General features: G+C 35.6%; 2 protein-coding genes across 3 annotated transcripts in view; one reads left to right on the plus strand and one right to left on the minus strand.

Moving 5' to 3' along the window:
* Positions 1 to 1,986: 1,986 nt before the first annotated feature.
* On the plus strand, positions 1,987 to 9,453 carry myl6 (myosin, light chain 6, alkali, smooth muscle and non-muscle). 2 transcript variants are annotated; one of them, XM_084129471.1, is made up of 7 exons: positions 1,987 to 2,122; positions 2,407 to 2,434; positions 5,717 to 5,860; positions 6,350 to 6,523; positions 7,355 to 7,432; positions 7,527 to 7,562; positions 9,049 to 9,453. In XM_084129471.1, exons 1-6 carry the CDS (start codon positions 2,120 to 2,122, stop codon positions 7,553 to 7,555), a joined length of 456 nt encoding a protein of 151 aa, XP_083985597.1. In that variant the 5' UTR covers positions 1,987 to 2,119; the 3' UTR covers positions 7,556 to 7,562; positions 9,049 to 9,453. The 2 variants fall into 2 exon arrangements, with proteins under 2 accessions (XP_083985597.1, XP_083985598.1); XM_084129472.1 differs by lacking the exon at positions 7,527 to 7,562.
* Positions 9,454 to 10,586: 1,133 nt separating this feature from the next.
* Positions 10,587 to 16,357, minus strand: part of smarcc2 (SWI/SNF related BAF chromatin remodeling complex subunit C2) — a 16,994-nt gene continuing 11,223 nt past the window's right edge. Inside the window, exons 22-26 of the mRNA XM_084129469.1 lie at positions 16,057 to 16,177; positions 15,571 to 15,734; positions 15,357 to 15,491; positions 14,337 to 14,640; positions 10,587 to 12,818 (exon numbers count right to left, since the gene is read on the minus strand). Of these exons, the coding sequence (XP_083985595.1) occupies positions 12,754 to 12,818; positions 14,337 to 14,640; positions 15,357 to 15,491; positions 15,571 to 15,734; positions 16,057 to 16,177 (789 nt within the window). The 3' untranslated portion in view covers positions 10,587 to 12,753. The remainder of the gene's footprint in view (positions 12,819 to 14,336; positions 14,641 to 15,356; positions 15,492 to 15,570; positions 15,735 to 16,056; positions 16,178 to 16,357) is intronic.

The following is a 16,357-nucleotide window of genomic DNA, read 5'->3' on the forward strand; positions in this document are numbered from 1 at the left end:
TAGCAACTGACTTGGGCAGGTGTCTGTGTAGTTAGTTATGTGTCAAGTGCTTTACTGCCACTTACTGAAGAGTTTATTTCGCCAGGATAATTGCTCATTCTCATGTGCTATTATCCATCCTAACTGAATCTATAGTGCCATCTAATGGACTGCAATAAAAATGCACATATTTCATAATTTTACCCCCGGTTTCACAGACAGGTTAAAATATATCAGTGGCATTGTTTTGTCTCAAGATGCACTCCAGTAATGTTTTTAGGCACGTTTATAAACTACTTAAATGCCTTAATTGAACTATGCCAAATCCTGGCTTACTCTTAACCCTGTCTGTGAAACCGGGCCTTAGATCTTTACCTGGGTCACCTTGCTACAAACTAGAGACCATATCCATTTTGGTATACCCTTTAGCAGTGAAGTACAATTTATTACAGATCCAGCATCTAATATGCTAGAATAACTGTTTGTATGTTGCAAACTAAGTTCTGAAAAGTTAAAGGCTTCTACAAGCTGGCTATAAACCAAATCATAACCACCACATAGTCCTGAAACACTACTCAATACACAAACAAGCTCTAACATACTAATTATGCAATGATTAAAAATGAAATGAAAAATTAAAAATATAGTGTGATAACTAAGTCTAAAGAAAATGTGGAAGACATTTCTATATGTGCATAGCCTTCTTGACAGTATCACTGTGTACATAAATGTTTTCTTAAGATGATTTCCACATGATGTTGTTGTCTGATAGAAATGTAGCTGACAGAACATCAGTTAATATTTCAGTAATTTTATGACATGCACATTTTCAGGTTCTCTGATGTTGGTTTATAGTCACACTGGTGTTTCAAATTGAATAGTATAACAATAATAGGCAGAATAATAATAATTATTATTTTTATTGTTAGTTTTAACCATAAATTTAAAAAATGAAGATAAAATATATGACTTTTGTAAATCACAATTTTACTGTAAATAAAGAAATAATATTTATTTTACAGTAAAAGTTACAATACTAATATGTATTGTCTTAAAGTCAGAATGACACTGAAGTTGCCATAGTCTTTTCTTCCCTATTATGATTCATGTTGCCTTTGGCTTGCTCAGTTGGGGATATTTTGGGGATATTAATTTAATTTTATCAATCAATAAATTTACACTAGAAACAACCTTGTTGTGTTATTTTGGTTTAATGCTGTGAAGCTGCTTTGATGCAATCTGTATTGTGAAAAGCGCTATATAAATACAGTTGACTTGACTTGACTTGATTATGATGTAAGAAAGGAAATGGCTTCTCAAACAAGAAGAAATGCAGGGATAGACAGTACGCCAGTAAACACATAAGAGAAGAGAAGAGATGTTGCTGCAAGAAGGAGGGAAAGTTATTTTGATTAAAGATTACATGGACAAATTCTAATTTTTAATTTTAAAAATGATGTGCGCAAATAAATAATTTATAATAATAAATACTGCAATATTGCATAAAAATAAGAATTGACCATTTTTACTGCCTCTTAAACTTAAGTCCGAAGCTTAAGTTTCGTATGTCATAAAAATTCGGATTTTTTATTTTCATTTATTTATCTATCCGTCAAGCATTTTGAGAGGTGTTTTGACAATTCAGAGTCACCGAATGACAAATATGAAAAAACGCATACGAAAATTTCGAGTCCGAAATTTTCGTATGCGTTTTTTCGTATTGCACAGTGCAAGGAAAAGCTTTCGATGTAATAACCGCGCTGACTTACCTATATCGCGACTTTTGTTTTATTTCAATTCAGCCCCGTTCATTTATTTATTTGTTTTAACTTTACATTCGATTTAATGAAATGAAATTAGATTTTCATCAACTCATACAGTTCCCTCGCGAACCCCCATTTGGGAAACGCAAACAGTATTACGGTATTCAAGTTTTTGCTGCGCATATAATACGGACTTGCCGGTAATGACAGTAGAGGGAAACCAGCGCCCGCACTATTTGATTGGCCGATTCAGCTTGAATCGAGTTGACATGACATCATCGTGAATATAGCGGTGTCACAAAGTGTGTTCGCCCATACTGTAATTCACACAGCGCTCATACTGACGCTCCCTCGCTCCATCCTCAAGCACTGCAGTCATGGTAAGTCCATTATCATAGCCAGTCATCTCTCATTCTCACTATAATGCAGGTAACGCCTATTAGTCACACAGTCGGTAGGTGACCGTTAAACAGAATGTTGAAGGTTTTTTAAACCGCCAAGCTGCTATCAGGCCAACACATTTAATTATCACATGAGTCTTGGTTTGCTCTGAGTGTTTTGTATTTTTTGAGGGAGGATCTCAATATCCTTTATTGTAAGACCAATGCATCTTCGGTTTTAATGCTGATCTTCTCTATTGCCATCCTCATCCTGGCATGGACAGTCTGACTTCTCAGAGGACCAGATTTGTGGTGAGTAATAAATGTTTACTACTTGAATATACTGTGATTATGAATTCGTCGAGGTTATATAGTTGCTTTTGTGTTGCCGATTAATGCAAAATAAACGTAGGCCTGCACATCAGCTTACTCTGGCTGAGTCTGACAGATGTGCAGTCAATGCTTACCACTTGTATTGTGTAACGTTACCTAATGTCCAATGTAACAACGAAAAATGATTTTCTTTTATATATCAATTTCTGATGTTAAATCGCTGAGGTTACAGTGCAGACAGCTTTCAGATGCGGCGCTTCTGAAGCACCGGAAGCTGCTGCTGTGGAATGTGTAGCTAGAGACGCTACGTATGAACAACATCAAAATGGATTGGGTGTGAATTCAAGAAAATAATGATAATGTGATCTGCTGAATTTTAGCGAGCTGAGATGGAGTAATATCGTGAGTTATGTTTTTTTTTAATAGGTCGTAGTTGCAGCACAAAGCTCCAAGTTAAACGTTTAGTGATCACGGGCGAGTGCTGCGGATTTGATTCTTATAAGTGATTCGAATCTTTTGAATCAGGTCGCTGAAAAGATTCATCCACTGACCCGTTGAAGTGTCTTTTGTGTTAAGAGTGAGTTATTTAATCATCATTTAATCAACGGATTATTGAAAAATTACACTGCTGGGACTTCGATGCATCAGTTGTTGATTCAATTGGATATATGGGCTTTGCACTCAAAAAGTAAAGGAAGATGAATGGATGATGGTAAATTAATTCTATACAGTTCTATTTGGTAATTTAGTAAAGCTAATTGAAAAGTAAAACTTTGAAACAGCTGTCTTTATTTATTTATTTATTTATTTATTAGCAAAAAAACATGCATGAATGAATTGTTCACAATTAGATAAGTAACTTGCATTTAGAAAATAGATTGGATAAAATGACATTTTATGCTGAGCATGAATTTTATCAAGCTATAGAAAAAAAGACAATAATAGCCTAAATCAATGAAGAGATTCAATACCGTTCTTATGTCACTGTAATTGAAATCGTTAGTCGCTTTAACACATTTCTAATTCTTGTGTTGGTCCATTATGTATTATTCTACCTTGTTTATTAAAAAACCTCACACATTAGACTGTTGAGTACATAGTGCATACAGGGATTAAAGTTCTCCGTCGCTACGACGGATTTCCGTTAATTGCAGCAAGTCTATGACGGATTTCCGTCAATATGGTTCCAGTCTTACCTTAATGTCTTAAATTCACTTTTCATAATTTTAAGGCCGTAAATAGGCTTTCATTTCTCAAATAGTGTAATAAATGTCTTAACTTTAGTTTGAATAGTCTTAAATTAAGGAAAGACGAGGTGTATTCACCCTGCTGAGTGGGATGTGATCAAAGCCTGGAGTGGAGCAAAAGCACGTTCCTCTCTCCACTCTAAGCATTCTGTAATCACTTCGCTGATGGTCCACTCCAGGTTTTCAATTACCGCTCACGGAAAGTGCATGTCAGGCTACAGCTGAGCGCTGAGGTAGAACTATATTTCAGTTATCATGGACACACTTATAATGCAGGTAGGGCTGGGCGATATATCGATATAAAAAATATATCGATATAGTTCAAATTTGCGCTGTGATCCTTGCTCCCCTCTCCTCCGCTCCTCCTTTTCCACTCTGCGTGCGTGTTAACTTTAGAGCGTTATGTTATGAGAGGCGAATCATGACTACTTCAGAAAACCCAGCACAATAGGAACTACCAGGCAGTGACATAAGTGTACGCTGAAATAAAGTTTTTCACCTCAGAAAAACGGACGTTCTTGTCCTGTCAGCCGTTATACTGTTCTCGTAGCGCACACTCAATTGCACGCGCAAATGCGGCGACGCGCGCTGTATCGCCTCACTGATCAAGTGCAAAAGAAACTACGAGCATGCAACGCCGTTACGTTGTAAATTACCCGAAATAAAAGTAATGCAGGGATGATTTTCATTCTATTCACCAGGAGCAGTTTCCATGTTTCATTAATAGTTATTGTTAATATTGTGTATTCACCATCGTAACTGTCGTTTCCATATTAACCCCAAAATGCCACTATTTTTCTTTGTATTATTTTTTATATTTTTAAATGACTGTAGTGGCTCATACCAACATTGTATTAACAAAAACTAGTTTGGGACTGCTATTTAATAGCTTTAGCATAGGCCTAATGTTTATGTATTAGTACTAGTCTTTACTATTAGTCATATTCTTACAATTTATGTGAAGTAAAGGGGAAAAGTACTTTTTTTAACACAAATTTTGTGTAAACATGTGTTATAATTTGCCTATATATAATATTTTCCCCTTTACTTAACGAAAGTTTAAGTAAAGGGGAAGGCTTAGCGAAATGGGGGGAGAATGGCAAGCCTTTTAGTTCGTGGACTAAAAAAATCAAACAGCCAGGTACGTCTTTGCACAGTATGTCACAGGAGACTTCAATATGGCAATAATGGTAAAAAAGTGCTAGGTCACCATCAATCAGAAGCTAGTCACAATGCTGCCGTTCGTGCTCTACAGTAGCCTACATGCTCCCTGCCTGGTTTTCATAGATGAAAATAGCTTTTAAAATACCCCTACTGGCAATATTAAAGCGGTTTAAAACGTCTCCCCTTAAAACGCTATTGGTCTCGACTATGTAAAAAGTTAAAGGAATATGACTTGGCCTAAAAAAAAATTTCAGTCAGAAGAATTTTTTTCACTTTAATCCCTGTGCATAGTGTCAGTGTAGAGTGTATAGTGTGTCATTTTGGACACAACTGATATTCCTGTTGATGTAGTGCTGCGATCTCTCTTCTGCCCATATATGGTTAATCACAGTGAGTGTGTGTGACTGTGAAGTTTGACTCAGGCCGGCCTGGGAAGTGTCGCATTCCTGTAAGCTGCTCTACCAAGCATTATGATAGTAATCTCAAATCCTCAAGCAAGAACTAGAAGCATAATCATTTTAGATCAGAATTTGCTTGTTGCTTTAGCAGACAGGGCTTGGATTAAACCAGGATTAGGCCTTAGTTTAATTAGGACATTTAAGTTACTTTTATAAACGTGCATTATAAAAAAAACCATTACTGGTGTGTATCTTGAGACAAAAGAATTGCATTGACATATCTAAAGATTTGTCAATGCAAGTAGCTTTCAGTTAGAACAGCTCAAACATGCATTTTAATCTGGAACTATCTTAAACCTTGTCTGTGAAACCGGGGGATTAAGGTTTTTTTTTACCCATTATCATTTTCTTTTTACACATAATTTTCTGCACTCTCTTTCTCTCATTAACAGAGTTTAAGGAGGCCTTCCTCCTGTTTGACCGAACAGGAGATGGGAAGATCATGTACAATCAGTGTGGGGATGTGATGCGTGCTCTGGGCCAGAACCCTGTCAATGCTGAGGTCCTCAAAGTCCTGGGAAACCCCAGTAATGAAGGTCAGACCCTTCTTTTACTGCATTGTCCTGTGTTACTTGTTAAAAAAAATGCATTTTGTTTAGTACAGGAAATTGTTAAAGGTCGTTGGTATAAGCACGGCTGAATCATGCCAATTTTACTGTCTAAACATAACAATGTTTAAAAGCCCTGCCCTGTTCTTTTAAAGGGATAGTTCACTCAAAAAGGAAAAGTCTGTCATCATTTACTCACCCTCATGTTGTTCCAAACCCGCATGACTCTGTCACTTCCCTTGATCAATAAGCTACTTCTCCTTATTCTGTCAGACAAAAGCAATTTAATCTCCTTTAATCAGTCGTAAGATGCAATCAGGACAACTTCAACAGTCCCACTGAATTAATCTAGTTGTGTCTCTATCTTCCACAGTTATAATTAAATTATTAAGTGATGATTTTCTAGCTTAATTCTCAGTGTGTTAAGATGTCGGTGTGAATACAAATAAGAGTGATTGTAATGTTCTTTTTTCTCAGATATGAACATGAAAATGCTGGACTTTGAGCAGTTTTTGCCCATGCTGCAGGCCATCGCTAAGAACAAGGATCAGGGTTCCTTTGAGGACTTTGTGGAGGGGCTGCGGGTGTTTGACAAAGAGGGAAATGGAACGGTGATGGGCGCTGAGCTGCGACATGTCCTCACGACACTGGGTAAAGAGTCATGGCCTCTTTTAGAATGATATCACAATATAGTATAATATAATCTTTCTTTGATTACTCCCAAGGTTTCTTCCTCTTAGGTTTTTTTTTTCTCACTGAGAGTTCTATTGAGATTTATTTTGAAAACCTGAACTAAAATAAAGTGCTTATGATTGTTTGAAAAGAACTGTGAGCATGGTATAGGGAGAGTTCAAGTAGGGATGCAACGCATAAGAGATATTGGTAGCTATCATTAAGGTGGTTATGGGAACACAAGTCTTTCATTGACTGATTTTTTTTTATTTATTTTTTAAACTGAAAAATAGTTTTTTCTTAAGAATTTTTTTAATGCCATTGTTGTCAGATTTTGTTCATTTGAAATTTGTTTTTGAAATTTTGCAACAAAAGATTATTAAAAAATTATTTGAAATGTTATCATGAAATGAAACAAATCAAGTCGCCATACTTTTTTTTTTTTTTTTTTTCTCCAAGAAGCCGTTTCACTTGGATATGCGTCACAATACTAAAGAAAACACTATCACAATTTCCGTATCATTCTATTTCAAGTTTAAGAAACTGTCATGAATGTGTTCTCTCTTTAAGTAGAGTATTTTGAAATATAAAAAATAAATATTTTGAATTAAAATACATTGATATTTTGAATCATTGTATTGAATTGATTTTTGTTGGATATAATATCAGTCCTTTCAATCAAACAGATTGACCAACGCCAACAAAGCACTAGAAGCACCTTACAGCTGTACAGAATGACATTCTGTAAAACAGGTTGAAATATATTTTTGAGGAGAATTTGATGCATCTTCTTGCCCGTGTTTATGATAGGTGAGAAGATGACAGAGGAGGAAGTGGAGACGCTCTTGGCAGGACACGAGGACGCTAATGGCTGCATCAATTATGAAGGTACGACAATCACAAATGGGTCTTTTTTTGTTCTCTGAACATCAAGACTAGTGTAAGTGTCAATGTTTAATCCATTTGCTTTTCCTTCTGACAGCATTGGTGCGCCACATTATGGCTGGTTGAGGAGAGGGTACGAATGGTCCTCAGTTTGTTTTTACTTATTCTTCTCTCCTACAGCTCCCTCTCTGCTGCGTCCCCTGGCTTTAGCCTAGCATGTAGCATTTCTGCATGTGCATAATGTAGGCGTCTCCTGACTCCCACTGTTGCCATGGTGATGCTTTGCCAGCGCTAACAGAGTTTGCTGGTCACTCCTATGCCCATCTCCCCCAAACCAGCCATTCCCCTTCATTCGGAAATGCTGTGTTCCAACTTTAATATTGTATATTCAAAACCCATTTGCTTGCACTACTTCTAATAGGCCACATACAAACTGCAGCTAGCTGGACTTTTTCAGTGGAATAATTAAGATTTTTAACGTATTCGATGAAGAATGCTCTCCAAGGCTGCATTTATTTGATCAAAACTACAGTAAAAACAATAATAATATTGTGAAATATTATTACGATTTAAAATAACTGTTTTCTAATGTAATATTTTTTTTAGATGTAATTTATTCCTGTGATCAAAGCTGAATTTTCAGCATCATTACTCCAGTCTTCAGTGTCACATTTCCTTTGGAAATCATTTTAATATGCTGATGTGTTCTTTGATCAACAGAAAGTTCAAAATAACCGCTTTTATTTGAAATAGAAATCTTTTGTAACATTATAAATGTCTACTGTCATCATGTGACACTGATGCTGAAAATATAGCTTCGCCATCACAGGAATAAATTACATCTGAAAATACATTACAATCGAAAACAGCTCTTTTAAATTGTAATATTATTTCACAATATTACTGTTTTACTGTATTTTTGATCAAATAAATGCAGCCTTGGTGAGCATAAGAGACTTCTTTCAAAAGCAATAAATCTTAATTATTTCAAACATTTGACCAGTAGTGTACATATTGTTTTTAAATGTGATTGTCACTCTTAAATCTCTGCAGTGTGTACGCAGACAAACAGTATATAGAAGCTGATGGTATTGTGATAGAAAAATTACTATCGGCATTGTATTTCAAGGCTAAAACGGTGCCAGGGTAGTGGATTCGGATGGGTCCTTTATAGAATCTCCTGCTTTCTGGTATGAACATCTGCTGTTACTGTAGGAAGCTTTGTAAGGAGATGTATTGTAGTTCTAGTATCCAGTCCTGTCACAATGTTGTTCCTGCTCTCTTTCTCTCTTCTGTACTTGTGTATTTATCTGATCTATTTATGCCTTTATAAGGTATGCTAACCCATTCTAATTTCGTTTAGGCCTGGACAACCTCTCTTCCTCCCCTTTCTGTCAAATCATCCTGGGGCTTCTGCATTTCACCCCTAGTTGTTGCAGGGAAATGTAGTTTGACTGCCAGTCACTGAACTACACATACTGTGCGATCTTTGACTGTTTATGGGTCTAGAAGTATCTAGAACTTCATGTGTGGTGTCCATGGCAACATTTGCTGATCTAGTGGGTTGAATTTTGTTGGATCCCTGCCTCATATTTCTTCTTTTTTTCTCTCTTCTACAGAACTCGTAAGGATGGTCATGAGCGGTTGAAGAATTCAAACATTTTTATTTTATTTTTGTCAGTCAGGCCCCCCCCATTTATGTGATTTCTTCATTTCCTTATTAGCTTTTTTAATTATTTGTTCTTTATTTTTTCCTTAAGTGCCTTTTATCATGTTTCTGGAGGATTATGGCTCATTTAATTCCAAAAACTTTCATTGATGTTCATAGGTTTGCTTGAATACCTTCCATTCAGCCATTACATTCTTTCCACAGGTCATTGTATTTAGCCTCTGTTTGTCTTAAACTGTGAGGGACATTTTTGATAGGCTCTTATTGCAGTTTTTTTTATTAACCTGTTATCTAAATGTTTGTAAGTCATTTGACATCCCTCCTTAATGTTCATCATAATAAATATTCAGAATCATCTTTGGTTTTGTTGATTTCTCATGTCAGAGTTGTGAGCGGGGGTGTATGCGTGGGTTGCCTTGTAGGGCATTGTTGCAACAACCACTCCATTTTAGTAAAGATATTAAGTAACACAGACTTCTCTCTCCCTATAAACATGATAAAAGACAATACCAAATTAGGAGTATGTGAAGGTGTTTGAATGTGCTGGCTGAGAACATAATGTTGCCTACATGTTTTAGTGGTCCTGTGTTTACCTTAAGAGATAAGTTGACTTAATAAACAAAACCTTTTATGACATGCATAATTACACTCAAACACTGTGTGTTCTTCAGCTGCAGTGTGTTGTGAGTATGAGGGAACGTGGAAACGGAAAGAAACTTCTGATTGGCTGTTGTACGATCCATAGTGTCGCGTCACATTCTGTTTTCACATTCAATTAAAGTCAACATGAAATCAGCATTTACAATTCTTATTTTTTATGGACTATTGCAGTGTTTATCATACATAATTTATCTGTGCATATTGTTATTTTTTAAATTCATGTCATTATTATCATTATAAGGCCTGTTCACACCAAGGATGATAATTATAACTAAAGTTTTAATAATTGTTCTCATTCTATGAGAGTATAAACCCATCAGTTGTGTCATCTGCTGTTTTAAATGCTCAAGTGGATTCTGATTGACTGTAATTTTTTTTTGAACGCTCGTCAGCTGAGAAAAAACATTCTGAGAGTGATTCCAATGATATTGTTCCCCTGTGTTGTTATCGTTATGGACTTCCCTATTCTCATAGAATTCAAATAATTATTAAAACTGAATAGTTATTGTAATAGTGTAACAAGTAACTCGAGTTATGTAATCAGATTACTTTTCCAAGTAACTAGTAAAGTAACGCATTACTTTCTAAATTTACAATAAAATACCTGAGTTACTTCTTCAAATTAGTAACTCAAATTACTTTTTACCCCAATCTTGGTTTCTGCCATTGTTTTGTTTTTTTCAAGTTCAAATCTGGCACATTCAGGATAGACCTGAGAGCTTCTTTTTGTACATCTGTAATATACTTTATAGTATGATAAATGTTAAACTATCCTTTTAATCAGAAATATAAGATGGGTTTATATACTGAGTACACTTCACACAGCTCTTATCACTGATGATGCCTTTTATTGTGCACAACCGTTCATTATTTATGAAACCAAAATGAATCCATTCTTTGTCAAACAGGTGCTAGACAGCTCCAGCTACATCTCCTTAAAAGACAAACCGAACGTCGCCAAACATTCACACATCTCAATGCAATGGTTACCAGCTTTCACCATTAAAAAAAGTATAAACAAAATGTAACAAAAAAAAAAAACTACCAATACAACTACAAATGAAAAAGACAAAGACCAAAGAGCTGAGCAAATTGATCAAATGAGATATTCAACACTGGTTGAGGTGTGCAAAAATGTGTGAGGTTGATGTGAATCTGTTCAGTAATACTGCATGTTGGACTACTGCATACATGTGCATTCACATACGTGTGTGACGATGTAAACTGCAGATACGATCACAGCGGGAGTGTACATGTGTTTGTTGGTTATGATATTGACAGAATTGACATCCATCACCTCTAGCATTTGTAGTCTGGAAACATGGCAAATGAATGTAGAATAAAAAAATAAAACATACATACATACAAAAAGACATGTGTGGCAAATCATAGAGGGCATGCACACCACACACACACACACACACACACAGAGTCCAGCTTCATCGTATAAAACGACTGACACTTTCACATGTCAATAATACGACAACATCCACAATCAGAAAGAGAAGGAAACATTACAGACATGTATAATATGATAACGTCATTCGTAATAGTGTAAAGAAACATATAAAAATACAAAAATAGGACGGTTACAATATGAAGATATGAGATACACAGACCACAGCTGCAAACGTAACTTTAAAATCCCTTGTCTCTACTCATCAGGTAGTTGCCACTAATTTGTAACAAAACAAAACGGTTTTTCCTTCATGTCGTAAATACTTTCTGTGGGTTTGGCCTGATACTAAAACACCCGTACACACACAACACATAACACATTCTGAACCGAAATATCAGTTCTGGCATGAACACTGAATACTAAAATGTGTAATGTGATCTCAAGAAAACTCAAAAATACAACACACATATTCAGCGTATTGTTTTCCTGGAAAGGAACCAATGTGATTCCCTGCTGCGTTTCCCATTCTTTTTTCATTGTCGATTAGTCATACACTCCCATAATTAAGTATTCTCATAAGCATGGCAATGAGATGTGAATGAAACAAGACTACTTTCACCTGTTAGAAGGGTAGAGTAACTTGTGATATTTTGTGGCAGATGACGTGCACACGTACCCCAAAAAAATAACATGCAAACATCAATTATTGATGACATGACTTCCAGGTTTACAGTACATGTTTTCAGAGATGCTTCATACAAAGTAAACAGATTTAATACTAATTTGTAATCTCTTTTTTTTCTTCTTCTCATGCTAAAATCAAATTGTACATAATAAAAAAAACAGGCCAAACCACTGAAGCTTTCACATTGTCCCAAAAGTAAAACCGACATTCACCCGCACACATACAAAGTAACGATTACAAAGTCAAGTTTCTCTTCGGACTTACTCCAAATCGAGTGCTTCTATTAAAACAAATACAAAGTGATAAAAAGAACATTGATAAAAGAAAACATTAAGTCAGGACTAATTTTGACTTTATGCTTCATCCCTCCAAAAAGTACGATTTGGGAAACATTCTGAAAGTGCAATTTGTTCTTGGTTTTCTTTTGTTTTTGTTTGTTTCCATGTGAGTACCTAATGTACATTGAGATGCTTCTGAAGTGCAGATCACGGGTACCTTGGATCCTGTAGTTCGACTCAAAGTTAAGTGATGTTACTCAAAATGGAGGACAGACAAGGAAATATTGAGCCTTGTATCTGGTACTTGGATGCAGGCTGTTAGGGTCAAGAGTGCTTTTGTTGGGTGTTAACAGGGGTTCGGGTTTAAGACCTTTCCAAAAGTCCAAACAAAGGTCTTTTTTTTTCTGGGGGGTTTTTGTCAGTCTTTTTCAAGGTTATCTGTGTTTAGCTTTAGCTATTTATTTTGAATCATGTCATGTTCAAGATGCTGGCAATTTATATCATTTTCTCCCAAAAATGATGAAAGTGACAAAAAAGAAGATATCGCTCCAGTTATCTCTATATCTTTTGCTTTCTATCTCATTTCATTTCTTCTCTGGAATCACTGATCCCCTTTAAATCTCACCCTCTCTTTTACTGTGGTGGAGGCACAGGGGCGTTTGGATAGAGAGAATCCCCTGGTAGTGGAGTGCTGGAATCTGGAGGGAAAAAAACAAAATAATCTATAAGACAATTATACAACAATTATATTAGTATAAATATAATTATACATAATAAATATATTATATTAAATATAATTATCGGGGCCAAACACAAAAAAACACAAAAAAGCACAACGAGTTATGCAAGCATGGCTACGACCTTCATTATTTTATGCAAAATGGCTGAAAAATCATTCATGCAATCACTAGTAATAAGATTTAATTGCTTATCAGTTTTTACCAATAGTGGCGCAGTTATCAAATTATAATTGTGTGGTCAGTGTGAGGTGACAATGACATAAAAAGTTTGGTGTCAATATGCAAAAGTGCTGCAGAGTTACAGCCTCGGAATCAGCTTGGCACCATGCCATAAAAATTGTTGATGTTTGGTGAAAATTGGACTAATGGTCTAGGAGGAGTTTGAATTTTTTTTCCCAAATAAATTCAAAATGGCAGACATAATTCGCTCATTGTTCTCTGTATGACTCAATGAATCTATAAAGACCAGTTTCAAAACTCGAAACTTTTGAAGTACCTTCAGGACATGGTGCTGATGACACATAACGAGTTTCGTAAAACCTTTCATGGCGAAAAAAAAAATCTTTCTAGCGCTTACGGTTCATTAGTTATTAGCATAAACGTAAGTGCAACTTTGGACAGTTGGTGGCGCTAGAGGGATTGAGCATTTGCTGTGGTGAATGCTGGGACTGTCCTCTATCTGTGTGTGAAATTTCACAACTTTTTACAATACGGTTCTATGGGCTGCCATAGAAGTCACGAACGGAAGAAGAAGAAGAAGAAGAAGAAGAAGAAGAAGAAGAAGAAGAAGAAGAAGACGACTAACGGATACAATTACGCCTACTCACCTTCAGTACTTGGCCCCTAATAAGTATTATTATTTATATTGAATTATATTAAATAGAAATATAATGAGCATTATAATAAATAATAATAAAAAAATAAAAAATATAATAATATAAATATAAACACAAACAATAAAAAAGTAAATTTATACCTGACAAAAATGGAAAAGAAACAAACACAATGTGACAGAATTAAAATATAAATTAATACATTAATCTGATTTTAATAAACATTTCTAAACCATAAGAACAATTTTGACCTATTTGAATTGTAAAAGCACAGCTGTTTTTAACATCGATAATAAGAAGAAATGTTTTATGAGCAGCAAATCATCATATTAGAATGATTCCTGAAGGATCATGTGACACTGAAGACTGGAGTAATGATGCTGAAAATTCAGTTTTGCCACCACAGGAATACTATGTATTTTAAAATACATTAAAATAGAAATAGTAATAGTAATAAAATTTCACAATATTACTGTTTTTATTGTATTTTTGTTCAAATAAATGCATCCTTGGAGAGCATTCGAGGCTTTTTTCAAAAACCTTTAAAGAAATCGTATCGACCCCAGACTTTCGGACGGTGGTGTATGTACACTGGACAGGTACTGTATATATACCCTCACTGCGTGTGTGCATGTGTCATTACCGTGTGCTGCTCCAGCCTGTGCGTTGGTCGGGGGAGAACTGTGAGAGGCAGGTGGAGGAGCTTCACTGTGGGCATTAGAGGCGGGCACAGGGGCGGGGCTTGCCGTTGGGGGCGGGACAGATGGAGTGACAGGTTGGTGGGGTACAGATGGAGTACTGCCAGACTGGTTGCCAGGCTGGTTGCTATGATGCTGGTGTTGGATCTGCTGGAAGTGTTGCTGTCTGGCTCTCATCTCTGCATACTTCAGCTGCTCCATATGAAACGACTGACGATCAGCAAGAAGCTGCTGCCTCTGATACTCCAACTAGAAACATAATATACATAAATGCATATTCATTTCAAATTAAAGGAACAGTTTCCCTAAAAATATGAAGATTTTCAGTGAATAATGATGACTTTGATTCCTCACATTGTTTTTAAAAAACAATATTAAAAGAAGATACATTTCACTTTTCTTTTTTTTCCCAGGTAATTTATTTATTCCATTTAAATTTCTTAAATCTGTCTCATAAATATTCATGCTTTTCAAGCCTTTAGAAAATATAATGCATTAAAACACATGACAAACAAGCAATTTCAGATGTAACAAGGAGTCTGCAAATTTATAATACATTTTAACTTTGGTTTTGATTATTTATAAAAAAAGATATAGTGCATTATAATGTACATTATGAATACATTTATAATGCATTATACATAAAGGCTTTAAGTGTAACCAAAAAAACTAATAGAAAATGTAAAAATAAATGTAATTAACAGTTATTAAATTATAATAGTTATTCAAATGTTCTTATCCTTGTTTTAAGAATGTTTACTTTTTTACAGGGAATTTTTTTTTAATTAGAAAATGTTTTTTTCAAGTGCATGAAAGAAATAAAATCATACAGGTTTTGTAAAAATGTTGTTCTTTTAGGCAACAAATCTACAAAGCTTTTGTTATAATTTAATGAACCTGACAAACCACTGAAAGTAACTATGCTTGATTATTAAACAAAAACCACATTGTCCATGTGGCCTTACCGCCTCTCTCTCTCGGTCCATGATGGTCTCCAACTCTTCAAAGTGTCTGAGTTTGATCTCCAGTTTCTTCATCTGGGTCTCCACCAGCAGAGCCACCAGAGACTTGATCTTCCTCTCCTCCACCGCAGCCAAGTGCTGAAAGAAAATAGGGTTCAGTGTTTAATTTGCAGGAAAGCTGCTTGTTTTCTCACTACGATGCCGCCTTTTCACGCACCTTAGCTTTCACGGCAGCAGCAGCAAGCGCCGAAGCAGCAGCAGTGGACAGGTTTCCCTCTCCTACATCTCTCTCCACCTTTGCCTTCTTCTCTCCCTCACTCTCTCCATCCCTCTGACCCTCTTCGGATCCCTCCTTCCGTTCTTTCTCCTTCTCGCCATCGGCTGTAGGGATCCAAAAGAGTTCAGGTAAGTAACTTCACCTCTGTCTCTATATATTCATTAACTATAACGGTTAATGAAGGCAACACATACTACAATGGCAGTTTTGTACATGTCGTCTACAACTGATTAGTTTTTTTTTATTCTAGTGCATTTATTTCTAGCTAGATAGACAACTCGTTTGGTTTGGGTAAATAATGCATTAGTGTATCTGCATCACACTATACATTTGCATATTTTAACCTTTTATGTCTTCTTATAAGTCCTGTTTTTTTATTCTGCTGGACTTTTATCTTGCACATATATTTTATTGCTGTAAACACACCCATTTCTGAGTCTGTTTTCTCCGTCTCTCTGTCTGTCTCCCCTTCTCTCACTCTCTCTTCCTCTTTCTTGCCGTTCTCTCCTTGTTTTTCTTCCTCCTCACTGGGTCCATCTTTGCTCTCCTAAAATTTAACAGACACAGGAGATTAATGTGTTAACATTAAGAAAATATCATAAATCTCATCTGAACTGAAAGCTGAAAATTTTAAGCAGCTCAACTTTTTTAAACATTGATGATAATATCAAGAAATATTTATTTAGCAGCAAATCAATATATTAGACTGATTTCTGTCTATATATAT

This window comes from Abramis brama (assembly GCF_963993115.1).
Source record: "Abramis brama genome assembly, chromosome: 11".
Lineage (NCBI taxonomy): Eukaryota > Metazoa > Chordata > Actinopteri > Cypriniformes > Leuciscidae > Abramis > Abramis brama.

What these genes read in the sequence shown, in the direction of transcription:
- myl6 (XM_084129471.1), top strand. An exon ending in CTCAGAGGACCAGATTTGTG is followed by an intron (nt 2,435 to 5,716) that starts GTGAGTAATAAA and finishes TCTCATTAACAG; the next exon opens with AGTTTAAGGAGGCCTTCCTC. An exon ending in TGGCTGCATCAATTATGAAG is followed by an intron (nt 7,433 to 7,526) that starts GTACGACAATCA and finishes TCCTTCTGACAG; the next exon opens with CATTGGTGCGCCACATTATG.